The following is a 26,361-nucleotide window of genomic DNA, read 5'->3' as shown; positions in this document are numbered from 1 at the left end:
ACTGCCGAGAGATACATATATATAGGAAGCTAACGGCGAGGAGAATAAATGGGTGGTGGGTGGGCCATAGATCACGACGATGCCGCGCGACTGCGGTTCTACATATTTGTCCGGACACATAAAAAAAAAGATATAAACCGTTATCGACGGCGAAGATGTTAATGATATGATACCTTATGGTTGGCACGGTACGATTATCGATATATTACTTACTTACTTACTTGCTCACTCGACGTATACCCCTTTCCCTTTTGGCTTTTTTTTTAAAAAAAAAAACAAAACTTCTCTTCGACATCGGGAGGGATGTGTTGTCCCTACACGGGGTGGGGGATCTAGGATGGGTAAGGCAGGCAGGTTGTGTTTTCTTCTGGCCTTCGGAGGCGTATAGCGATGATACGAGTTGCTGATGATGGTATGTTTGGATATGCGAGTTTGGATATAAGTCTAGTCGAGCGGAATACCTACTGGACGCCGCCTTATTGAATTTTATTTATTTACCTAGGTATTTACTATTGTAATAACAATGGGATGCACTACGAGGTTGGCGGGTTTGCTTAGACTTGGCTCTGCATACCGTGAACGTCGATGCTGTCTTGTAACTATGAGATTACCCAGATAGCTTATGCCCTCATTATTGTTTACCCATGTTTCTCGCTACCTGTCTCGTTGTTTATAAGCCTACTAAGGACTGATATAGTAGATAATCCCCAACCTTAGAGTGTCCATAGAAAGCATTAGACGAACTTACCCTACTACCTATGTATCTATCTATACGATAGAGATTCGTCTGGAGCTAAAGCTTGGTCTAGTAGATCTCTTTAACTACAAGTGTATAAGATCACCGGCCATTTTACAATGAGGATAAAATACCCACTTCAGTACCGTTGATCTAGAACTTCTTTGAGAGTTCCTGTCTAGCAAGTGACGTCATTATTTGGGAGTATTTGTAGCTACGACTTGGATGATTCGGACTGGAGGTTAATCAAACAATAAGTCTCCGTTTAGTAAACTTCTACTTACCGTCGTACGGGTTTCTTGAGATCTACCCTGTAATCTACCCTGTATAATATATGCTCGGTCTCGTAAATATATCCAAGAGACATAATCTACGGCCTTACCTCTCTTTACTCAACCCACAGACCATCTGGCCGTCTCCAATCACAATGAGCTGGATGGATTCATGGTCGCGGCCCGGAAAGTCGCAAGCAACACCGGCGCCATACTACCTTCTTCCAGGAGGCGAGTCGACTCCCTATTGCCGCTCGTGCGGCCGAGTTATAAGCTCACGCCGCGCGAATACTGTGGCGGCGGCGCACGATTCTAGTAGCAACGTGCCGAGTTACTGCTCCCAGCGCTGTCGCAACACCAAGCCGCGGAACCTGGACCGCGAAATCGAAGCTACGTTCGTGCGCATGCTCTCCGGCGGAAACGGTGACGGTGCCAGTCAAGTTCGACGGGATGGGAAGACGAAAAAGCGCGTGGTTAAGGGTGATCCGCGCGTCGTTGTCTCCTGCGACGAAGTAGAGAAGGCCATGTTCGGGGATGATCATGCGGACCCGGACAAGACGTTCGGACGAAGGAAGAAGCGTGCCTCCAGAGTTCTCCCAGCGACCTCCGACGACGACGACGGGACGGAAGGGGATAGCACCGCTGCTCCCATAGGAGAAGCACTAGAAGAAGACGGTGACAGCGCCGTGGGTCTTCTCGACGATAACGAAGACGAATCGTCGGTAGTAGACGGTGACGTCCCAGCGCGCATGGCGGTACGAAGCGGGACTCGGATCCGACCGCCGCAGACCCTGTCGCAAGTCAACGGCAGCGTGGGCGGAGAAAAGGGACGAGCGGAGCGGAGCGAGGAGACGGAAGAGAACGCGAAACGGAGGCTCCAAGGGCAGCGCAGAGCGCAGCAGCGCGAAATGGTCCGCAATGCCGCGCGCAGGGGCGTCGTCTTCGGGTTCGCCGCCGCTCCGAGAAAATGCGAGGCTGTCATGCGAGGGAAAGTCGTCGAACCAAGTTTTGCGAAAGGCGACTGGGGAATAAGGTGGAGAGAGTGAGGATAAAGGGGGGAGGGACGAACTATCGTCTTGGCTAGCCGCGTTCCGACGCGATTCGCGTGCTATGGGGGGGAGGAGGTTGGGGCTCGCGATATCCAGGCCCCCTTGCCCATACTACATAGAATCGCGATGCTTGTCTTAAATATATCCACCCAATGATCCCGAAATGAGATTGCGATCGACCCGTCTCACAGCCGCATAATGGGATAAATGACTGTGTAACATAGGACAGGCAGTAAACTGCGAAACTACGTAGAGAGACGCGGTTTTGGGACTTAAACAGACATATCCGTGGTGTTGAGTTCCTGTGGTAAGGATAGAATTAAACAGTATATCGGTCTGGAAGGACCATTCTAGCTAGGGTTACTACTATATATTTATGTATACGTACGCTTCTTAGAATCGGCTCTTATTCTCGTATATATTTCGTGTCCTAGTTTACTGCATAGACGGTATCGAAGCTTTGCTAGTACTTGATAGCATGCTTGCCGTATGTAGGAGCATTACGTATTAATCAAATCAACCCAGGCTGAATCGGACGACACGTGGTTGGCGCCATGGTTGAGAACCTTGCTGAATTAGAGCACAGACGAGATATGCCACGTGTGATGCCTGTAGTCAGTGTAGTTCCCGGTCAACCGAGGGGATTTCCTTTCAGGATGAAAATCAAACTGACGTAAGAGGAGATAAGTACAGTACGAAAACACCATAGGAGTCGGGATTAGGAAAGAATAAAGAAAAGGAGGCTTCGGAAGAACGTGCGTCGCATGAACATGTTCTAGAAGGAATGTAGAAGTTTCGAATGCCCTGTAGCAAGGCTGTGCTAGCATAATCTTGGAGTACCGGTATCATGTACCTACTAGTTAACTCCTTTCTCTAAATTCTTATGAAACAAGACCTCGTGTTCAAGGCAGCGGTTCTAGATCAGTTGGCCTTGGTATCCATCCTCTGATGCACTATGAGAATGATGGAACACAACCATGGTTTACGCACGGATATCGTATACCTATACTGATCTCAAGAGCGAGAGAGAAAGAAGGGGGGATGGGGAGAAGGGGGGGGGGGGGGGGGTCTAACCCATATTAGACTAAGATAACGTCAGTATAAAGCGTTGTTGAGAGAATATATGGAACATTCTATCTGAGATTATCGAGGAGTGCTTAAACAGCGTTATGATTGGGGCTCTCATAAATATGAGGCTCAAGAAATTTACTGTTCGATGCCATTGGTTTTTGTTTTCCAAATGCTCTTGTCTAGCCCGGAATTCACCGAAACACATCTCAGCTACGCGCTTGATGACCGAGGTATAGGGCTCCGACACCGAAATGCGTGTCTGACTTAGGTCAAGGAAGCGCCTTTCCGCGGCACATCAAACACGCGGGCAGGGAGGTGTCTGACGAGAGAGGGAGTAATATGCAGTGTCATCTGCAAGAGGTGAGAAGCTGGCGGTGACCAGTTGGAGACATACCCGGTGGAATCAACCAGCTGAACGGTTTGATTGTAAACTAGATCTCCGCTCACCAACTCAGCGATAGCCAAAAGGCTTCTCTTGATTGGATATAGAAACATAAGTCTTTGGAAACTACTTCACCGCAGAGAGTAAAGGATGCAAAATAGTGTTGTCGTGTACGGAGGCCCCGCCGTGGTTTGTGGCTCGGCCATTAAGCGTGCTGCTGCTGACACATAATATTATCGCTTTATGATAATGATGGTATAATAGCAAGTTGTCATGTAGTAATAGGATGCAAGATAGGGGTATTCCGTATGTAATCGTCAGTCGTCAGTGACGAAGCCTCAAAAGATAAACCTTTAGTCGACGTAGGTATTACAAAGACTCTAGACTCTTCACCTATATGTAAAGTATATGTAAGTATACCTAACGTAAATATATATAGGCACCTAGGTAAGTGCCTACTCCTTGGGCCGATCTTGAATTCTGATCGGTCATTTTATGTTATTAGCTACCTCTTGTAGGGTAACAGTAGCCGAGTTGCGAAATGCGCGAGATGTATGCAATTGCAACTAAATATGGTTAGAAAAATGAAAGCATAACGATATTGATTATCATATTGATTATCCCTGCTTAACGGTCGCCGGTCGGTGCCGCTGACTGGTCCTCCCGTTTTATGAGCACTATCTGCGTACCCGGCCGTTGCTCTAATTATAGAGCGGTGAATTGACGCTTAAAGCTTCATTAGCAAGGGACACCACCTATGAGATGACGAATGGGACCATACCGAGAAGTCAGATCAATAAGTTAAGAGATTAGTTTCGTAAATAAGGTAGCCTACCTGCTTACCCAGCTGCCTCGCTGCCTCGCTGCCTCGCTGCCTCGCTGCCTCGCTGCCTCGCTGCCTCGCTGCCTCGAGCTTCCATTTTGCAGACCAAAACATATTAGACTGCTACACAAGTTACCCCTGAGCACGTTGATAGATGCATTCTTGTCTTTAGGACGCACAAGGAGCGAATGACCGGCTCGAATTGAATCGGGAAGCGGTGGCTGCCAATTGGCTCTGCATGCATTGCAGCATACCTACATACATACAGACATACATACACTGTAGTGTTGAATGCTTTCCCACAGGTTTTTTTTTTTCTGCAGGTGATAAAATAACACGGTATGGACAGATAACCGGGCCAATGGAATAGAGAAAATATCGCTAGTCGCGAAGAAGCATACCAAGGTGGCTTTGTTTCCGATTCCCTCCGTGCGCTTGACTCGCTGACTCGACAATTCGCATCAATTGATCTCGACTGAACGATTGTGATTGCCTTATTTAAGGAGCTCTAAAAAAGAATGGATGGGGCCCCATGTGGTTTGCTTTGTTTAACGCCGGCAGCTCGTGGAGATATGTAGAGATGGCATAATCCCCGTTGGCCATTTTAGCCTATGGGGATTAAACGAAGCTCTTGTGGGTCATTTTTCGTAAGGCAACGAGCTAACGAGCTTTCGTACATAATCCACCCGCTAAGGTATGTACCTCTGTACGTTAGTGCTTGCCTAGGTAGGTACATGTATGTACAGTCCGATGTATGTAGACCTAAACTTAGATTATATAATTGGATGTATGAGACCTCGCGCAGGTGCGTCTTCAATAGTGCCATTTATATGCTTGTTCAGTTCCAAAAATATTTCAAGTCGAGACATTATATATATACACTATGTACCTAATGTAAGGGGTAGCGTGTACCAGAATAGGTATTTCCAAGTATGTGCGTACATCAACTCAACGTACCTAACATAATAAGGTATTATCGCAGTTAATATGCGGCATAACCCGACGCTACGGGCACTGGACGGGCATGAGCAAAAAAGTCAAAGTCATGCACAACTTCAATTGAAAGCATACAGGTATAATACGGGTATAATACAGGTATAGTACAATATCTATTGGAAGCCCCCTTGCTCTAGGTCGGCAGGCACACCTTTAAAACAGGCGTGGGCTGCAAGGGTTGCAAGGGTCTACAACAATGAACAATGGTACCAAATGCAACCGAATTCATACCAAATCCATACCGCCAATCACCTGACGAAACTCTACCCATCAGTTTTCAATGAACCATTAAAAAGTTCAGCCCTTCGGGGCTCTGGAGACTTTGGAGAATTTGAGAGGGGAGCCCTAGATGCAAGTTGAAAAACGGTGAAGAGGCCCTAGGTAGTGTATCTGTTGTGACCTTGCACAAGTGGAAATTCGAGAAGCATGATTGATTAATATTTGTTTTTCTTTATTATAAGTTTCTTTTTTTTCTTTTTCTTTTTCTTTTTCTTTTTCCCTGCAAGAGAGTTACATCGTGAGTCTTGCTTGTGTAAAAATCCCGTCAACGTCAACGTCAACTTCAATTGATTACCGTGACCGGCCGGCATTTTCCCACCGTCTTTTCTCCTCATCCCCCAATCCATTCTAGAACAATTCTTTCCCGTCCAAACTTAAGCTCATCAAAAAAGGTCTATTAAGCTCTTAAGAATTATCACTATTGTTACCGCTGTTCACTTACAAGACAATTGGAATTGTGTGTCTGTTTGTGTGTGTGCTAATAATTCAAAATTGTAAGTAATTACAACCAATTTTATATACGTTACCAATATCATCGTCAGTCAATCTTACCAGCTTCAATGTTGCTTCCCCCCCCTCTGCTTATTAGTCCTATGTGTGTATATACGTATATACATACCTACCTACATACCGATTTCAATTACCTGCCCGATTACTACATTCTATTATCCCACTATGCCATTGCAAGGCCAAGCCAGTTTTTTCCTCCCTCTATTATTTCTTTACCTTACCATCTCAAACCTTCAGCCATCTTGCCAGACTTGAAGATCACCATCGCATTTGTGTGCACTGCAATCCTTTCCGCAACCCCCTGGACTCGCATCCGTCCCGTCCCGTCTTTAAGACTATTATATTGTACGCCACCCGTTTATGGATTTCCTCATTACGTCGTTACACGGAGAGTCAAGCGACGAAGACGGCCGCAGAACTATAGCTTTATGATACGTAAAGGTAGAGGTTCTGGCGATAGTCTGGTAGGTAATCCCGTGAACAAACAAGAAAGGAACCTTATACAAGGAAGAAAGGAATTAGTTAACTCTAATCCTTTTTAATTCCTTTTCCAATATTTCTAATGTTTGGTTTAATATTTAATATCAACAATTTATGTATAATACACGAATTACTTTGTATAGTTATTTCATACCTATTCCCCGACTCTCACCGGCGCGGCCGGGATTGTACCCTTGTTTTTTATTTTTTATTTTTTTACCATTTACACTACAACTTAGCCTGACAACGTTTCTCGCAACACCGCCTTATCAAATGCACCTCCATTTTTAACTCCTAAACTTATCAAGTTATTAAGCATTAAGGCTAAGGGGATAGTTAGCGCTGACCACCTCCCTTCTTTAGATATCCTCTTGCAGCTCTTGCCAATCAATTTCGTCATATTCTGTTGATTACCGCTTCATTCGCTTATTCGCTGTATTTGCATCACTCCGTCTTGACAAACAACGCAAATCCCCCAAAACTCCCAAAAAACTCCCAAAACTACCTCAGTCGAGAACCCACAACTAAAGCGCTCTCTTCACCGCTAAGACAGTATCTACCGGGGTAACCTATCAGGCCACCCATCGACCCCGTCAAACAAAGAAACACGGTCTTAATTGTACCTCCCCTCTTAGCTTTTGAATTGTGCGAATAACCATACACCATACACCGTTGTCGACTCCAACTTCTTTTTCACACGGAACTATCGCGACGAGTAAAGTCCTACCCGTTCACGAACCCTTTGGCCTTTGGGGAAGAAGAATGCGCCATTGAGTGACAACCATCGCGGATCACATATGCGCCCTGTCGCTCTATAAATCAGCAATTGCCATTAACCGATTCAAATTCAAATACCCATAATCGCGTTGGCTCTCAGACCAACGCGACCTTTATACATGATGGGAGCTTGCATGAGCTCCAATAAGGAGGAAGAGGAGCAAAAGAAACGGAGTCAGGCTATAGACCGCGCACTCGATGAGGATTCGAAGAGACTGAGACGAGAATGCAAGATTCTTCTGCTGGGTAAGCTTATCCTTGTTCTTGTTCCTGTTCTTGTTTAGTTAGCCATTGATATCTTCCTCGTGGTCCACGGTACTAATAAGGTTCATTCAACAGGATCTGGCGAGAGCGGAAAATCGACAATTGTCAAGCAAATGAAGATAATACACTTGAAAGGCTACTCGGAAGATGAACTATTCAACTACCGCGCCACCGTCTTTAAAAACTTGATCGAATGCGCCAAAGCCGTTATTATCGCGATGGATCAATTCGATATCGAAGCGAGTAGCGACGAAACCAAAGAGTACTGCGACTATTTACTGGGATATACGGTTGAATCGGGCCCGTCAGCACATATCGAACCTAAGGTTGCGACGGCAGTACAAGCCTTGTGGCATGATCCATGCATCGAGCGGCTCATGCAGCACGCCACGGAATTCTATTTGATGGACTCAGCCGAGTAGTGAGTAAAGAAGCCAATACGGTTCGGTTGTTTCTTGCTTACCACTGCTGCAGTTTTTTCGACGAAGTATCGCGAATTTGCGCCCCGGATTACTTGCCAGACGAAATGGACGTCCTCCGCGCGCGGACGAAGACGACCGGTATTTACGAGACCAGATTCCAGATGGGAGCCCTCAGTATCCAGTAAGAGTTCCGGAATAGCGCTTCTAATATAGTACGGATTCTAACTTGGCGCTTTTAGCATGTTTGATGTTGGCGGACAGAGGAGCGAGCGTAAGAAGTGGATACATTGTTTCGAGAATGTGACGTCCATTATTTTTTGCGTGGCGCTGAGCGAGTACGATCAGGTGCTGCTCGAAGAAAGTAGCCAGGTACTTATTGCAAATCGTCCGAAGTTTATCTCCGCTAACGTTATGTAGAATCGGATGATGGAAAGCCTGTTGCTATTTGACTCGGTTGTCAACTCGAGATGGTTCATGAGAACGAGCATAATACTGTTCCTGAACAAGGTTGACATATTTAAAGTCAAGCTTCCTAGATCGCCGTTGGGCAATTATTTCCCGGACTACTCTGGTGGCAATGATGTGAATAAAGCTGCAAAATACCTGCTATGGAGATTCAACCAGGTTAATAGGGCTCACCTGAATCTATACCCTCAGTATGTCGCAAGTGTCCAGTTAAAAACGAAGTTTCTAGTTGCTGACTTTCGTATTTAGCTTAACCCAGGCGACAGACACATCCAATATTCGGCTGGTATTCGCCGCCGTAAAGGAAACGATACTTAATAATGCGCTTAAGGACTCTGGCATCTTGTGATTTCGTTTTTCAACCCGTTTATGGCTCACCGGGGCTTATGTTATACCCCTAAAAGTGAGAACCACAAAAGCATTGGGCCGGAGTTTTAGGCAGGGAACCACACAGATTTCTTTTGTTTTGTCTTTTCTTGCAAGGCGTCAGGGGCCTCGACAATTTCACAGGTTTTTAATATGTTTTCGGCATATGGGAATGACGTGGAATGGCAGGCAGAAAAAAATACTGACCGCAAGAGTCTGGCGAGAGATGGTTATTGTTCATTTTTTACTTAGAGAAGAAGAGGAAGAAGCTGGCCCGATGCTTGACAGGCACCACCACTACAGACAACATCCGACAGAGGATCGACGACGGGATAGGGAGGTGCCGAAGGTACTCGTATAGACGAGTCTAGACTGCATAGGCGCTGGGAAAATAAAGTTGGTAGCTCATAGTCGGGCGACGTCCCATGAGATAGTTATCAGTAGATACCCCTTTCCGTCAGGTATTCATGGAATAAATCAACAAATAGCATCTAAATGATGCGAAGCGCATTAAACCCAATAGGAAAAAAAGAGTCATGAATGCATTACGTTGGTTTATGTATGATAGTCGTGTCAAATGTTGATTCGCATCTTTTCATATGCCCCCTTGTATTTCCTTTTTATAACCATATAATTCAACCGAATATCTTGAACATACCGAAGTATAGGACATACCATGAAACATGATTTAAGAATCAATATAGTAACTAGAATACTTTACATATAACCCTACCATTATACTTAGTTACAGAAACTTTAGCAGAATAGAAACTAAAAGGTCTACCCGCGTATACCGTCCCAATCATGTTAACGACCCCATATATTTATTGCCCTATCATAATTCGCAACTCTACAACATTTAGGGGTTTCCTTTCCGTTTTTTTGAAGCCTTCGAATGCAAGGACTTCGTATCACATGCATGTAATATCTTCTTTATGTATGCTGGTATGTAAATCATCAATGCCAAGAGAAACGCTACGGCGTATGTATGAATCCAATTAGTTATTAATAGCGCGAAACTACAGGGATTGAGGGGGGAGGGGTTGGGTTTTCTCTAAACTGAGGCGGGGTTATGGGATCTAGAACATCCAGAACTTATAAGGGAGAGTCTCGATGGGCTTTGCTATTATTATTAACGTTCTTTGCGCACATCTCGGCAATGGGAAAGGAGAGGCTGGGGAAAAGAGTGTATGATTTATATTTGCGATGGTGCTGTAGGTAGGTATCTAGGTATGTTAGGTACCTATGTATGGAGGATGGTCGTTTCAGTCAGACGACCTCGTTGCGAGAGGTAACATCTACAAGCGTTATGACATAGCCGTCTCGAAGACGCAGCAAATTATCCATGTAAGTTGCTTGAGAAGGAAGTATGTATTATGCTGCAAATGCTAGGTCAGACGCGCTACCGTTAACAGAGCCGCCGTCTGCGAGTCTTTAGCTTAGCTATGGAGGTTCGGATATTGACCTCCAGCCGCATATCCTAGTCGTCGTTGGGTGGGAGATTTTGATACGCCGGTGTTGACAAAAAGGGGGGCAATATTAAATAACTGAGCGCTTCACGTTAGTATACTACTATACGCCTATCTCATGTGCCTAAGCGACATATATAGCTATGTAACAGCATAACGAGTTATATTTCCCCAGAAATCATCTTGTACTCCCTATGGAAAACAAGTGGTTCTCCAGTCCAGCTAATACCATACTAGTTTATAAGAGGTATCTTAGACCGTTGGCCGGTACAACGTTAGCTGACAGCTCTAGACTTACACGAGTGGTTCTAATCGTACATACTGAGGTAGTATAACCTCTCCGCACTATCCGTAGAGCTCCATCCATCCATCCATCCAGTGACCTCTCCCTATTCGCATGTCAGTTCTCTAATAAAGTAGAATAATAGGTAGCGATTGGGAGATGTTAGGTTATACGTAACTAACTTATACATTAGGTACTACATGGAGGTAGGCAAATTCCTACGGCTGCCGCTTTTGCCAATTGGTTACGGTTCTATACTTCTACAGCATAGCGCCTGCATCTTCCACAGGCTTCCCTTCGTCATCGTGCCTTGGCTGTGGCATGATTTCTTCTGGGAACTCTTCCCCCACCCGACAACTTAGTATCCACCATGGCTCCGATTCCTCTTAAATGTTACCGGCCATGGCCCCCCCCTTTATTTGCCTTGATGCCCGCAATTTTTCCTTTGTTCGCCTCTTGAACTTTTCCCTCTTTACTTTCATTCTTCCTCTAGTTCGTGGGATAGGAAGTGTTGTCGTGTTACGGGAGAGGATATCAACCGTATAAGTACCCCGCGGTGATCGACATCGGACTAGGAACCAGAGCTCTCTACACTCACAAAGAGCAAGCTCCAATCTCCATCGACTAACCCCGCCCCCTCATTCCATCATCGACTATCCTTGCTGCTGCTGTTTATCGTTAGCTCCTTTCTTAGACCTACCTTGGTATGTCGTGCCAACCTGTCTTTAATCGTTCGTCTACTTGTAATAGAAGATGGTGGTTGTAATTCTTTCTTTCTAATTATCGAGTCCCAGCTTTCCGTGAATTCCAGCTACTTCATCCTATCTCAGGGGGTAGCTTCAAACTATAAGCTCAAAGTTCCAGAATGGCGTCGAGTCTACCAACCAGGGAGCGCCGCCCCTCCACAGCCGCACCTATTGTCGACATATCCGGTTCTGTAGGCCCCGCGGGTATCTCTCGTCCGAAGCATAAGCGTACTTTCACGGGTTTTGGAGCCAACGAGATCAAGATTGTAGAAGGTTCGTATAACTAAGTCTTGTTTTCCTCTGGTGGCTTCGATCATTTCCTAAAGGGATCACCTCCTTAATCATTATAATCGGACCACTTACTAACCCCTATTATCCTCTTACAGCGGCGATCCCCGAGCCTCAACGTGCGACATGGACTAAGCACGAATATAAAGGCTTCAGGACAAAGGACGAGTTTGAGAAGGAGGTTGTTCGCCATGTCGAGACAACCTTGGCTCGTAGCATGTTCAACTGCGACGAGTCGGCTGCTTACTCGGCTACAAGCTTAGCGTTCCGCGATCGTTTAGTTAAGGAGTGGACCAAAACTCAACAGCGCCAGACCTTCACAGATAGCAAGCGCGTCTATTATCTGAGTTTGGAGTTCTTGATGGGCCGTGCTCTAGATAATGCTATGCTCAACATTGGCGCCAAGTCCACTGCTAAAGGTAATGAATGGCATAGCTGACTTCTTTCTGTTTGATCGGATGGTTAAAAGGTAGCTAACTTTACTGTAGAGGGCCTTGACGAGCTTGGATTTCGTATTGAAGATATCATTGGCCAAGAGCACGACGCTGCATTGGGCAATGGCGGACTTGGGCGACTTGCAGCTTGCTTTCTAGACAGTCTCGCCTCCTTGAACTATCCCGCTTGGGGTTACGGCTTAAGATATCGCTATGGTATCTTCAAGCAGGAGATTATCGATGGATACCAAGTCGAGGTCCCCGACTACTGGCTCGACTTCAACCCGTGGGAATTTCCCAGACACGATGTCACGGTAGACGTGAGTTACTATCTAATGGCTTCTTACCTGTGTTTACGTGACGTTGCTTAACAGAAAATATAGATCCAATTCTACGGCAACGTTCGCAAAGCCCAAGACGAAAATGGAAAGACGGTAGCATTTTGGGAAGGGGGTGAATTTGTCACTGCCGTAGCTTACGACGTACCGATTCCTGGCTATGATACGTCCTCTACTAATAACTTGCGACTGTGGTCCAGCAAAGCCGCTAGTGGTGAATTCGACTTCCAAAAGTTCAACAATGGAGAGTATGAGAGTTCGGTAGCAGACCAACAGAGAGCAGAGACCATCAGTGCTGTTTTATATCCGAATGACAATCTCGACCGCGGAAAGGAGCTTCGCCTTAAGCAGCAGTACTTCTGGGTTGCTGCCTCACTCTACGATATCGTCCGCCGATTCAAGAAGACGAAGCGTGCCTGGAGTCAATTCTCCGACCAAGTCGCAATCCAGCTCAACGATACCCACCCAACACTAGCCATTGTAGAGCTCCAGCGGATTCTAGTAGATATAGAAGGCCTTGAATGGGATGAGGCCTGGAAGATAGTCACATCAACCGTGAGTATCCTCTAGCAATTAGCCATACTTGGCTCTGTCTTGCTGACTCTGTTTTAGTTTGGCTACACGAACCACACAGTTTTACCCGAGGCTCTAGAGAAGTGGCCCGTCGGCCTAGTACAACATCTCCTACCTCGCCATCTTCAGATCATCTATGACATCAACCTCTTCTTTTTACAGTCCGTGGAAAAGAAATTCCCAGATGACCGGGACATACTCAGCCGAGTTTCCATCATTGAAGAATCTCAGCCAAAGATGGTCCGTATGGCATTCTTAGCCGTCGTTGGTTCTCATAAGGTCAATGGCGTTGCCGAACTACATTCAGACCTCATCCAGACGACCATCTTCAAGGACTTTGTCAATATATTCGGCGCTGACAAATTTACCAACGTCACCAACGGAATCACGCCCCGAAGGTGGTTGCATCAAGCGAATCCCCGACTTTCAGAATTGATTTCTAGTAAACTTGGCGGTCTCGGTTTCCTAAAAGATCTCACGCTCCTCAATAAGCTAGAGACGTTTGTCGACGACAAAGCATTCAGAAAGGAGTGGGCTGAGATTAAATATGCCAACAAGGTCCGGCTTGCAAAGTACATCAAGAGCACCACGGGCGTTACGGTAAACCCGTCGTCTCTATTTGACGTCCAAGTCAAACGCATCCACGAGTATAAGCGGCAGCAGCTGAACATCTTTGGTGTCATCTATCGGTATCTGAAGCTCAAGGCCTTGAGCCCCGAAGAGAGGAAGAAACAGTTACCTCGCGTCTCGATCTTCGGCGGAAAGGCAGCACCTGGCTACTGGATGGCAAAACAGATTATCCACCTCATCAACAGCGTCGGCGCTGTCGTTAACAAAGACCCCGATATTGGCGATCTCCTAAAGGTCATCTTCTTGGAAGACTACAACGTCAGCAAGGCAGAGATGATCACCCCTGCTTCCGACATTAGCGAGCACATCTCAACTGCCGGCACAGAGTGAGTCCCGGACGACTATCGGCTGGGATAAATCAGCAGCTAACACATGAATAGGGCGTCCGGAACTAGTAACATGAAGTTTGTTCTGAACGGTGGTTTAATCATTGGCACATGCGACGGAGCTAATGTAAGTTCGGCTGCGATTTTTCTTATTTGCGGTTTGGAAACTAAACTCACGAATATTATTAGATCGAAATCACCCGAGAAATCGGGCAAGAAAACATTTTCCTCTTCGGCACGCTCTCCGAGGACGTGGAGGACCTGCGGCACGCGCACACGTACGGTTCGCACGCGATCGATTCCGGCCTGAACGAGGTGTTCGAGGCTATCCAGAGCGGCAAGTTCGGCGACTCCAACGACTTCAACGCGCTGATCTCGGCCGTCCGCGACCACGGCGACTACTATCTAGTGTCGGACGACTTCCAATCGTATATCGATACCCAGAGGATGGTGGACGACGAATACCGCAACCAGGACGAGTGGGTCTCGAAGTGCATCCGTAGCGTCGCCAGGATGGGCTTCTTCAGCTCGGACAGGTGCATTAACGAGTACGCCGAGGGCATCTGGAATGTCGAGCCCCTCACAGTATAAGTCCCTTCTTCGAAAGTATACCATCTAGGTAACCTACGCGTGGTTATATAACTAGGGGTTCCACGCTCAGGAATTGCATATAGGTAATGATGATCCCTCAGGGTGAAAATGCGTATCGTAAGGAACTATTCGCGAGCAGCCTAGTTAGCAGATATTGAGACGGGGCGGGATAGTGAAGGGGTTACTACCTGGGTACATGAAGAAATTAGGAATAGGGGCTTCAATTATGATAGGAAGGATAATGAATATCTATCTTCTATTTGTGATGTCTATATGCCGGCTCCGGGCAAACCATACCATCTTACAAAAGGGCTACGGTTGCTTGGTCATATTGCCTCGGATGTAAAGCCGTTGAACCAATTAATTATTTATTATACCTCTTAACCTAGAGTTGCCGGAGGATTACTAGCCACCAACTAACCCTGGCCCTAGTCACCACCTACTTGTCCGTCGGCACTGAGCGACTCCCGTCGGCGCCAGGTACAGTATTTAGTAGTAGTCTATGACGGCTCGTAGAAAAGGGGTCTAACTTTAGGTAATGGTTAAGCGAAAGGCCTAGGTCTACATAGAAGATTGGTGCTGTACCCCACGAGGAATATGCCGGCGGTGATGTCACCGAGCATGGTGTCTCTACACCTAGACAACACCTAGACATACGGGTTAAAGTGTAGAATGTAGAAGGGATATGCTGGTTACGGAGCGGGAGAGAAATGTGATATTTTCTCTCACCGGGTACCTACGTGTTTCCCATCCCGTCGATAGTGACGACTTTGCTTGATGGACTAAGAAGGTGTACATATGTACACTATGTATATAGCAGACCAGCCAGCCGGTCAATTGACAATCGGATGATCCCCTAGACGATCCCTCAGCCTTACATGAGAATTGATCGTCAGGGTCCAGTTGTTTATCTACGTTCTCAGGGTCCAACCTTGAAGAGAGGTAACTATGACGATATCCCTAGCTAAAGTTTTTTTTTTTTTTTTTTTTTGTCTTGCGAAAAGAAACTTATTCTCGTACGATATTGTATGACCAAATATGCTTGGGCTTTCTAACATACTGGAAATAAGGTAGGATTGTTTGTGTTGGTGCTAACTAACGATGTCATACGTTAAGTAGTGTGAGTGTATGCGGCACGCCGGTTTCTCGTTCTTACCGTTCTTACCTGAGAATGACGTCAATAGGTCTTATACCTTTACGGTTTACCCCTACCAGATTGCTTATCTAATAAGTCAGCATCTGGTAAAGTTCAAATTCAAACCCATAAGATACCTACACAGTATAACTGATGGAGCGAATGCTCCGGGTCCGCATGTCCTCCAAGTGCCCAAGTGAAGATCTGGAGACGTCAAAATATGTCCAATATTCGTCCTTCCCCAACTCCCGGAATTCTTTTTCATATGGGGATGTCTTGACTTCTAGGGTTTTGTTGGCCCGGTCTGTCCTCCGATTGAGAGTAGGAAAATCGACATACGTCATCGTATGTAGTCGTGCCCTGGCCATTTCGAACTCCTCCCCCCTCCTCCTCCGCTGTACCCTATCTGCCTATGCAGGACTTACTACCTAATCAGGACGGTGAGCCGAGAAGCCTTTGACCGGATCGTGAGGAACACCACGACCAGCACGACCAACTCCACAAGGTTAGGTACCTCGATTGGTACACTATGCAATTTTTGTAGACCGCCTCGTTCCGTTACCTAAGGATCTCAGGTGCTAGCGCCGCTGGAAAACGGGTCACGGGCCCTCTTTTGCGATTTGGGGTTAGTGGCTCTTATAGGCCCTATAGGGCAGTAGGGATGTTATGGCCATAGTGTACAGCGGACAGCGGACGGAGGTTGAGGCTGATGGGATACATGCATCGGCGATGGTACGCGTAGAATTCGATTGTCGGATACCTTGCGAAGGGCCTGCCATGCATACGGTCGGATCCTGAAGGGCATTTTACTTGGCCCTTCCAAAGGGCTTATTAGCATAAATCACATTAACAAATCTCTTTATTTATTGCGACTGGGTGTCTGGGTGTTACTACTACCTAGTTACTACCATGGATGTTACTGCCAGCATACCCGCGCACTTGGAGATGCGGATCAAAGTAGGATCAAGTTGCCGACTGCAGCATGTCTGACCTGGGATGTACCTTGCTTACCAGCTTACCTGGGGATTTTGCGCCTATACAAAATTGAGGGGCAGCGGAGGAGTAACGGAGCATGACGTCATTCGTCTTTAAGAGGAGAATAGCGTACACCTGATTGGTTGCCGGTGCTGGTTTCAGAGCAGGCATCTTGCATTTTCTATCGAAGGTGCCTTCGCAGCCTGGCAGCTTCGTCGAGTTATGATTCGGAAGATGAACTTTCCATACATTACATACATAGGTACATAGTATGGCTCGGAATCGGCAAAGCGCTGTAAGGGAGCGGAAGTACCTATTTAAGGGGGCGGAAGTACCTATTGGAACCTCTGCCGGCCAACCCCAGTGTCGTCGGCCTTATTAGCCTACCATCAGGGTGACACTCACCAACGCAAAAGCAATACTGCATCTACTGTAGTAACATCTAGGTATACACAGTAGTCCTATGTATGCATCTATGCATCTTCAACTCAACATATCCCCTACTCGGTGTGCATGTGCTTGCGCTTGCTTCAACGTCGATGAAGTCGTTGTCATAAATTCGACAAATAATCTTGCGAGCTCGGGCGGCACTAGATAGAAAGATATCAATGCAATCTGTAGGTCCTATCATAAATGCAACTCACGGGTTAAGAGCCTCATGCTGTGCCGCCTCGGGCTTGACAGCTCTCTTAAAGCATTGGTTTCTTATCTCTGGGGGAGTAATAACACAACATGGCCAGGCCAATCGTTATTCATCTATCGAGATGAGACTCAAAACCCTTGCTTCCGGGTTTACTACCAACCTACTATGTATTTACATACAATACCTAACCTACCTACACCTGGATATACATTATATGGTATATATATAATATATAATCGCAACAGGTAGCTTTAACGGGCCGATCCTCGTGTAACACCTACTGAGACCCGGTCGGCACCTCGTTCTTCCCACCACTTCAAGAATTTATATTGTCGAACGCTACCTATCAACGGATGCCAGCAGAGATCGACACCCTGTTTTTCCCACCACGTGCGGTCAGGTTCGCATTTAGAATATTAGGACAACCTTGGGACGGCATTTCTGTCAAATCCCATCTTTGAAAAAGTTTTCTTTTTTTCCTTTTTCCTTTCTTTTTCTCTGTACGATCCTAGTTTTGGGGGGTGAGCGTGGTTGATCTTGTTACTCTGATTTGTTTCTGTTACTATTCATAGATAACAGTATATAACCTTGAACTATTTTGTATACACATATGCATTGTACTTGTATCTTTTAGTCGTTATTATTACATATTACATAAGGATACAACATACACTACTAACTGCCATGTTGGGGCACCGGCTGCAAGTTAGGTATATAAGGTATCAGAGATGGGAAACATCAGATAGCCGTGCATCATGCTAACCGGCATGGCATGGCATCGTCTCTTCCCATGATTGACTGATTATATCCTATATCTGATATTATTGTACTATCGCTAAACTGAGCCTAGTTAGTTTATATTATTCCACGGACGTTGCAACACAACAACGGCAACAGCACGAAATTAATAACGCATTCGTTATTGGAGGCTCTCGGGTCTTGAAAACGACAACTGTTTATTACTAGACCATACCTAGACTAAACCCGTGTGGTTATGGTACTTGAAATTATGTATGTAAGTAGGTATGAAAGAGGTACCTTACAATACCTTACCAAGGTAGGTACATGTAGTTTCTTTTATAAGTGGGCCTAGCTTCTCCTACTACACTAGTGATTCAAAGCACATAAGGGTAGAGCGATAGCTCACACCTACCCTGACTTCCTACCAGCCTACCTAACCTCCAATTACCTCTTCTACCTACATCTGTTTAGTACAAGTACTTTTTCGACAGGCTAAGCCCATACTTATTAGTAGGCTCCCATAGAGGCTTTACTTGTACAGTACTTTCTACCTATTATTATACATCCATACACTAGGTGCTTTCGCATAGCATTAGCCACTTGTCACGCCTTTGCCCGCAACGCCCGCACCGCGAATGGTCAGGGGTAGCCCTTAATAGGTGCATAGCCAGATAGCGTACGTAGATAGCGTACGTACTAGGTAGCGTTACTTGCTAAGAGGTAAAAGGTCTAGCATTTTTGTTTCTTATTTTTACATAGAAACCCTCGATCGCGATCGCCACTGGAAAAGTGTCTTCGAATCGCCGTTCCGACGTGTTCCAAAAACCTTATCCACAGCACAGCCCAACTCTCTCAACTGGAAAATCCTGTTCTTTCATCCCACTTTTCCCATCTCTCAACGGCATTTTCAACATTGCCATTCATTTTGGACTTGGCCTTCTATACTTTTTTTCTTTCTTTTTTTCTATATTTGCCCATTCAAAATTAGAATAAGAAGAAAAATAAAAAGAAGAGGAGAAAAAGAATTAACTGATGAGAGGAAAGGTCGTTAAAGTCTGTCTACCTATACTTGTCTACGCCACGCTTATCCCCTAGGTACCGACTTATACAGTAAACTTAACCTAACTGTACACGGCTATCTTTGATTTCTGCCCCTCGTTCCCCCCCCTCGTTTCGATAGCTGACAACCCTCTCCGTCGTCTCACCTTTATTTTTATTTTTTTGATCGCCGTTCAAACTTTCTCACCCACCCCGCCTCCTATAATAAACCATAGCTCGTTATTCGCCATGGCCGAATTCGTACGAGCTCAGATCTTCGGAACGACGTTCGAGATCACTTCTAGGTATGCCGGCTTTTCGCAGTGCCGCCTACCAACCGACTCCGAATTGACATAATATTCTACAATATAGATACTCGGATCTGCAGCCTGTGGGCATGGGTGCTTTTGGTCTGGTCTGGTACGTCATGTCGTTGCCCAACTGCTTACCACCGCGCCGAACAATTTCGATCTTAGAACCTAATAACTAACCAAATTTGAAATTAACCTCGTGCAGCTCCGCGAAAGATCAGCTCACAAATCAAAATGTCGCTGTCAAGAAGATTATGAAGCCCTTTAGCACTCCCGTCCTAGCCAAGAGAACGTACCGAGAGCTGAAGCTACTGAAACACCTCAAACACGAAAATGTTAGTTCAAGTTGTCTTCCTAGACGAGATTTATATCATTATATCATTACTCACGCCAGTCTCCAGGTCATTTCCCTCAACGATATCTTCATCTCGCCCCTTGAAGACATGTATGCATACCCAGAACAGAGCCTAAAGCCTATCATAATGCGCTAACACGTCTACCAGCTACTTTGTCACAGAACTGCTCGGGACAGACTTGCACCGACTCCTCACGTCGAGACCTCTAGAAAAGCAGTTCATCCAATATTTCCTCTACCAAATCATGGTGCGTGTGCCCTCTCCGCGTTTTGCGGGTGATAGGGGATAAAGGGCTGATGGGTGAAAAATATAGCGAGGTCTAAAGTATGTCCATTCCGCTGGCGTCGTCCATCGCGATTTGAAACCTAGCAACATCTTGGTCAACGAGAACTGCGATCTGAAGATTTGCGATTTTGGTCTTGCTCGAGTTCAGGATCCCCAGATGACCGGATACGTCTCGACAAGATATTACCGCGCTCCGGAGATCATGCTCACCTGGCAGAAATACGACGTGGAAGTCGATATCTGGAGTGCAGGGTGCATTTTCGCCGAAATGCTCGAGGGAAAGCCGTTATTCCCTGGAAAGGACCACGTCAATCAGTTCTCCATCATCACTGAGTTGCTCGGTACTCCTCCCGATGATGTTATCAACACAATTGCCAGCGAGAACGTATGTCGACTCCCCTATCGTTTGGCGACTCCTACTGACTCAGAGTGTAGACATTGAGATTCGTCAAGTCTTTACCAAAACGGGAACGGCAACCTCTTAAAAACAAGTTCAAGAACGCTGACCCAGCAGGTTTGTTTCCAAATTTTATACGCTATCTTGTAAACATTACTGACCGTTGCGTAGCCGTCGATCTACTTGAACGCATGCTAGTATTCGACCCTAAGAAGCGAATCACTGCTGCCGACGCGCTGGCACATGAATACCTTGCTCCTTACCACGACCCCACCGACGAACCTGTCGCTGAGGAGAAATTCGACTGGAGTTTCAACGATGCTGATTTGCCTGTAGACACATGGAAGATCATGATGTGAGTATTTTCATGCCTCCTGAATTAGCATTCGTCTAGCCGAATCCACATGTGAGGCGTCGATGACTAACAATTTCGAGGCAACAGGTACTCGGAGATTCTTGACTATCACAACATGGAGTCAAGCGCGGTCGGATACGAGGATCATTTCAACGGCCAATAGAGAGCGTTGCAGTTCTCAGAGCGTTTCTACAGGCGGCAAGCATAGTTTACGGCGACGATCTTACGGTCAAAGGCAACCCGCATACGACACCAGATTCGAATCATGTCCTGGCGTTTCGAGACAGTGTTATTGGCTTGGACTACGCCATGAACAGTTTCCTTCGAGGGAGAGGGGGACTTGCCATCAGCGAGGAGTATATGAAAGACGGGAATATATGAGGATAACAATTCGGCTGCTGATGGATAGAGAGCAGCGAGGCTCTACGCGGCGGTAATATAAAGCGTAACACGGGGGTCAAGGGGAGGGCACAAGCGCTAGCTGTGGGGTGGACATTCTCCTTTTCTTAGGGTTGGACATGAGAGGGAGGGGAGAATGCGCAAGCTTACAGCGTCAAAAGCAATTTTTGATGCCGCGAGGCTACGAAGTAACAATGAAGCATTCAAAGGCGCGAGGAACAGTTAGCCAGGAGCTTGGGCCTTTTTTTATTTTTTTTACTTTCAAATCAATAAGAGACAGACCGACCGACCTTTTTTTCGAATATGAGGCCGAACGAATAGATACTCCCGGTATGGATATGATAAAAGGGATAAAATAATAGAAAGCTTTAGCCCCAACGTAAATATATCGGCTTTATCGGTGATGTTATGTGATATGGTTTGTTTTAAATGGGGTGCTTCTTAGGGGTATGTTGAGGTCCTTGGAAAGGGGAAGCAATTTCTGCGGAAGTTGTTTTTACGGTAAGGTGGTTAGGTCTGGGCGTATGACAGGGAGGATGGGGGATTAGATGGTAGGGCATGATGATAGGTGGTTGCTGGTGGAGAGAGGAGGACCTAGTGTACAGGTCTCTGTGGTAAGTGGTGTTTCTTGTGAGCACCTAGGTACTTACCTAACTTATATATTACCGTTATAATACTTTAGATGACTCCAAAGGAGGGTTATGTGCGGGAGCAGGTGTCGGTCTGAAGAGCTGGTCTAGGGCTGTGGTCGTAGGCTTGAATAGTAAGAATGGGAATGGGTGATAGGTACCTAACCTAAGGTAGATAGACTAGGAGGAAGTCGTTGGTAGGGGGAGTATACAGATAAATGGACTTGGTAAAGAGAGTATGCATAACGTTAGTTGGATCGAACAAAGGCTCGGCGAGATGATTAAGGTTCACGTCGATAGATAAGCGGTAAGTAGTTAGCTCGGGAGGGATACGTTTATGTGTATTGTGTATCACTGGCCTGGGCTTCTTTTGGATGATATCGGTATGTCTTCCGTGGTTCTGGCTCCCGTCCGTGCTGAAGTCTAGATACTGATATCTGCTTTCTTCGTAAAGCCCCTTATAGGTTACGGTTTGTATCCTCGGGGGCAGACCCCATGGTACTTTGCGTGGTCATGATAGCTTTACTTAGGACTTGTTTCTTACTCTGGCATTGTGTATCGACGGGGAAATTTAGCTTGGCGGGAATATATGATTGTTATATCGATCAAAACAAAATGACAGTGTTTCATCCGACTTGGTATGATAGCCATAGTCAGGGGTAGGGCAGCCTAAGTTCTCACCGATTGAGGTGCGGCTTACAATAGCTAAATGATAGGTATGTTGGTCTCAAGTGGGCAATGCTTCGAAGTCTACTCTAATAACAATGTACCGCGTACCCCGTCGCCTAATATTCAGACTGGTTAGTACACCCATACCCTTACGGTCATCAACTCCAGCGTTATACACATAACAATAATCTCAACCTCATAGAATACGTCATAAAATGTAGTACTGGTGTCTTCATTAGTATCAGACACACCGATGCTGCGGTTTCCAGATTAGGGGACAGTCAGGGCCAAGTTATGCATTAGATTGGCCTGCTTTAAGGAGGTAAAGGAGTAGGTAAAAGAGAGAGAGATCCCCCTCACCAAAGCTGGGGAATTCGTTCCCGAGGTAGGACCTGCACTCATATCGGTTATGTCCGACTGCAGCATGTGATGTGATGCAAGGATGTATATATTCAATGCCAATATCCGGATTCAGCTCCTGTCTTCTCTACTGGTGTATTCGCTGCCCAGTCCTTCTTGTGATCAGAACCGTGACTCGAGAGATTTTGGGCGACTAGGTAACTCAGGCGAGATCTCAAGCTGCATACATATCCGGGCTTTGTGATGTAATCTGGTGAAAAACACGATCTATAGCTGAGGCATGTCTTGCTTTTAGCGTGGGGGGTGTAAGGAAAAGGGGGCGTGGGCGGCTGCTAGCACCGTCTCTAATAATGAGGTAGATAGGTATTCAGCATCTCTGGTTTGGGGTACGTTATACACAAACTAACTGATATCTGCCTGAGTAAAATAAGAGATATGTTGAACATTTGTCTGTACTTGAACGACGGCATTGGAACATTGGGGCCCGAGTAGAACGATGTATATACCTAGGTAGGCTGGGTGGTTATGATTCAGGAGAATGTTGAAATCATTCTACTCTACTACCGTCAAAAGAAATATCATATGTGTCATATATTGGAACTAGACGACTCGATACACTAGAGGTTATAAACGTGTGAATTTAGGGCTTAGAGAGCGGGTTGCATTAATTCCCAGCATAGCTAACGTTCAACTTGATCCTACCTATCTACCTGGTATATCTGTAGATGAATAACAGGTAGCTTAGTTACTAGCAAGGAAGTCTCAAGTTCAGAAGGACCTACTAAGTAACTTTCATAGCATATAATTATAAGATATAACTAGTAGGTACCAAGTAGTCGTCGTGTTGTTGCTCCATAGAAACAAGCTGTTCCCGTTTCTAATACCGAAATGTCCTCTACTGGCCATATTTCTATGGCGGTTAATCCATTCTTAGATACGTAATCTAGTGATTCTAACCAGTTAGTCTAGCTACACTGCAGTTGCTAGCAGTTAAGCAAGCGCTTTCCAGCACACGTGAATACTTATGTGCATATTTGCCGCGAAGGAAAAAGTTTTTTAGGTTCGGGACAAGCCGTGCTTCTAAAACGTATCCCAGATCGTCCAGGAAGAAATTTTCTGCTTCAAGTCTCGTGTTCTATCGGTATTCTGGATTAAATTAGGCTTACATCGGTTTGACCTACCTATTCCGTGACCGACTCATTTTGATTCCGTAATCGATATACATACGGCGGACGTTGGGTATATATGGCACATAAAGAACCTAGCCATAGTGTCGAATCACCCGGTCGTACATATCTAGTTGTCTCAGACGACTTTTGACGCGGTCACTTAAATTGGGAGTACACATTAGTAAGTCCAGATGTGGAAAGACAAGGGGTACGTGTGACAAAAACGTTCTATCGTCCAAGTGTAAGGGGAAGTATTGGCTATGAATCTGGATAGTATAGTTAGATGTACATTAAAAGGTAGGCATGCATGGCAACTCCTGCATTGTAATAGACCCCAGAGGCTTTCTATCGACTTAGTTACGGGATGTCCCCAAACCATACAGCAAACACCTCGGTGAAGATACATATGAACTCGGTCTTCAACACGGCATGAAAAAGGATTGCTTAAGGCACAGTGTATATAATTCGAATTTTGGATGGATCGTTATACGGCCGTTGCCAAGGGGGTAGCAACACTTACACCATCACCAAAATTTAGATGATTCCTGATATTTCTAGAAGATCTTAATCAGTTTAAAGTTGATCTAGCGGTCAGCCTCCAAAGACGATGCCACTATGGCCCCTGTCTTACGGGGATGAGATCTCGGCCTTACACCAACTGCAGTGGTTTTCGTCGGACTAGGCAAGGAGTAGTAGATCCGGTGCTTTTCGACTTGGCCACACACCGTTCGGCCGGTGCCAAGACCTGGGCTTTTTCGATATATCATTTCCACAAACCCGTTGACTACGTTGCTTACGGGCTTCGGCATTCTCGTACATGAAATATTCGCTAACTACCAAAGCTTGCCTTTGTAGATCCCAGGCGCCGAAGAGGAATGATGGCGTCAGAGATATTCCTAAGCGGTCGTCATCGCTATCTCGTTCGGATTTCATGCAGGAGGTTAGGAGGTGCCACGGGGGAAGATCTCTGCTAGCCACGGGTGGTGGATGGATAGCCACTAAGATCTCATCCGTCCGAGCAGGGCTGCGGTAGGAAAAGGGGGAACGTCTGTCGGGATGCCGATCATGAGCCTCACTCTAGACTCTATCCGCAAATCAGTTCCCGAGTCGTAACTGGACGTAAGCCAGGCACGTGGAGTTACGGAATTTCCTCAACGTTATGCGGTTTGTCAGCGCCATTACTCGCCTTTCCTTGGCGGGGAGGCATATGCGATGGAACTCCAGACGGGCCCTGCTGGGTATAAATGTTGCCCCTAATGGGGGACAAAACTGGTTATAGTAGGTGATAGCAATGCCCGTTAAGTTAGTTACTCCTGTGGCTTGCTGGAGTTGCAACTCTTGTTAAATAGAAACTGTCGGGAAATAGAAAATGAACGATACTTCTTCTATAGCCGCTATGTATGATAGATGGAGGAAACGGACGAACATACTTACCCTCCACTACGGATTTTCTGATAAATTTTTACACCGAGACTAGAGAGCGTACCTATCGTGGCCTAACTTCACTTGTCCGACCTTCCCACCCAGCTGCCACCTCAAATAATATGAGACTGCCAATATTGGTGTGCTGAGCTGTCTATCATGCACTCCAGTTTTTTCTCTGTGCGACTCGTCTCCTTCCCCGACTATCCCTTTTCGTCGACCTGCAGCCGGACTCCCTGCCAATTTGCCTGTGGCTGAACTCTTTGCCTCTTTTCTGTTTGTCTTTTTACTGACGCTTCCGCCCGCCCCCTTGATAGCACCGACAAATCATCTTCCTGCTAGTTGATCAGCTGCCAAAACGGCCGCCTCGAGCAATGGATCTGTACGTACGTACCTAGCCTATGTAGGTATGTATCATGGAGGGATCCAAGGCGGGAGTCCGGCAGGCAGGTCGTCTACCTGGGGTTGGTTGGGATGCCGAGAGGAATTTGACTGAGCCGAATGGGCAATTCCGACGCTTCCGTGCGTCTCTTCGTCAGCTTCCAGAAGCTTTCCCAAACGTGCCGCTGCGACACGACCCTCCACGGGAGCTTTTTCTGCCTTCTAGCCAAAGTGAACACCTGCGGGGTTTACCTGCAGACTGCGCTATACTCGATTTATGCTATGGTTTATGTATGTACATGTAACATAGCTTACTTGTACCATGGCTCTCGTATTATGATGAGATGCGCGTAGTCGCCGCATCGATACTTGCTTCATCTGTGAACACTGATCTCTAACCACACGTACTTCGTTGTAGGTTGGTACGGGGACTACGGATCTGAGCCCTGTCTAAGTCCTTGGCTACCTATGAGCCTTGACTACCTAGCCAAATTATAAATGCCACTTTGATCCTGGGTTTCTTAGA

The 26,361-nt window shown here is 46.1% G+C and overlaps 4 protein-coding genes across 4 annotated transcripts; all 4 read left to right on the top strand.

The window, feature by feature from the left end:
* Window positions 1-1,163: 1,163 nt before the first annotated feature.
* Window positions 1,164-2,054, top strand: F5Y00DRAFT_273167 (uncharacterized protein; the record flags this gene model as incomplete). Its single annotated transcript, XM_048013123.1, has 1 exon — window positions 1,164-2,054. The coding sequence occupies one exon, from the start codon at window positions 1,164-1,166 to the stop codon at window positions 2,052-2,054; it is 891 nt and encodes a 296-aa protein (XP_047868525.1).
* Window positions 2,055-7,249: 5,195 nt separating this feature from the next.
* Window positions 7,250-8,967, top strand: F5Y00DRAFT_176385 (G protein alpha subunit). Its single transcript, XM_048004936.1, has 6 exons — window positions 7,250-7,621; window positions 7,715-8,060; window positions 8,114-8,242; window positions 8,301-8,430; window positions 8,479-8,717; window positions 8,776-8,967. Exons 1-6 carry the CDS (start codon window positions 7,495-7,497, stop codon window positions 8,873-8,875), a joined length of 1,071 nt encoding a protein of 356 aa, XP_047868524.1. The 5' UTR covers window positions 7,250-7,494; the 3' UTR covers window positions 8,876-8,967.
* A 1,897-nt stretch (window positions 8,968-10,864) lies between these two features.
* F5Y00DRAFT_227081 (glycosyltransferase family 35 protein) lies at window positions 10,865-14,842 on the top strand. The gene is made up of 7 exons (XM_048006428.1): window positions 10,865-11,663; window positions 11,777-12,097; window positions 12,167-12,432; window positions 12,496-13,005; window positions 13,063-13,979; window positions 14,034-14,106; window positions 14,169-14,842. Exons 1-7 carry the CDS (start codon window positions 11,510-11,512, stop codon window positions 14,568-14,570), a joined length of 2,643 nt encoding a protein of 880 aa, XP_047868523.1. The 5' UTR covers window positions 10,865-11,509; the 3' UTR covers window positions 14,571-14,842.
* Window positions 14,843-19,351: 4,509 nt separating this feature from the next.
* F5Y00DRAFT_258441 (mitogen-activated protein kinase HOG1) lies at window positions 19,352-20,969 on the top strand (the record flags this gene model as incomplete). Its single annotated transcript, XM_048010707.1, has 9 exons — window positions 19,352-19,407; window positions 19,475-19,522; window positions 19,619-19,748; window positions 19,815-19,858; window positions 19,917-20,016; window positions 20,083-20,439; window positions 20,490-20,568; window positions 20,623-20,806; window positions 20,894-20,969. 9 exons carry the CDS (start codon window positions 19,352-19,354, stop codon window positions 20,967-20,969), a joined length of 1,074 nt encoding a protein of 357 aa, XP_047868522.1.
* Window positions 20,970-26,361: the final 5,392 nt, after the last annotated feature.

Source organism: Daldinia vernicosa (genome assembly GCF_022497035.1).
Source record: "Daldinia vernicosa strain CBS 139.73 unplaced genomic scaffold F5Y00scaffold_6, whole genome shotgun sequence".
NCBI lineage: Eukaryota > Fungi > Ascomycota > Sordariomycetes > Xylariales > Hypoxylaceae > Daldinia > Daldinia vernicosa.
This window is presented reverse-complemented; position numbering and strand designations above follow the sequence as displayed.

Coding starts and splice junctions, on each gene's coding strand:
- F5Y00DRAFT_227081 (XM_048006428.1), top strand. CDS start 11,510: ATGGCGTCGAGTCTACCAACCAGGGAGCGCCGCCCCTCCACAGCCGCA. Junction 12,433..12,495: donor GACACGATGTCACGGTAGAC/GTGAGTTACTAT, acceptor CAGAAAATATAG/ATCCAATTCTACGGCAACGT. Junction 13,980..14,033: donor ATCTCAACTGCCGGCACAGA/GTGAGTCCCGGA, acceptor ACACATGAATAG/GGCGTCCGGAACTAGTAACA.
- F5Y00DRAFT_176385 (XM_048004936.1), top strand. CDS start 7,495: ATGATGGGAGCTTGCATGAGCTCCAATAAGGAGGAAGAGGAGCAAAAG. Junction 7,622..7,714: donor ATGCAAGATTCTTCTGCTGG/GTAAGCTTATCC, acceptor TTCATTCAACAG/GATCTGGCGAGAGCGGAAAA. Junction 8,718..8,775: donor CACCTGAATCTATACCCTCA/GTATGTCGCAAG, acceptor TTTCGTATTTAG/CTTAACCCAGGCGACAGACA.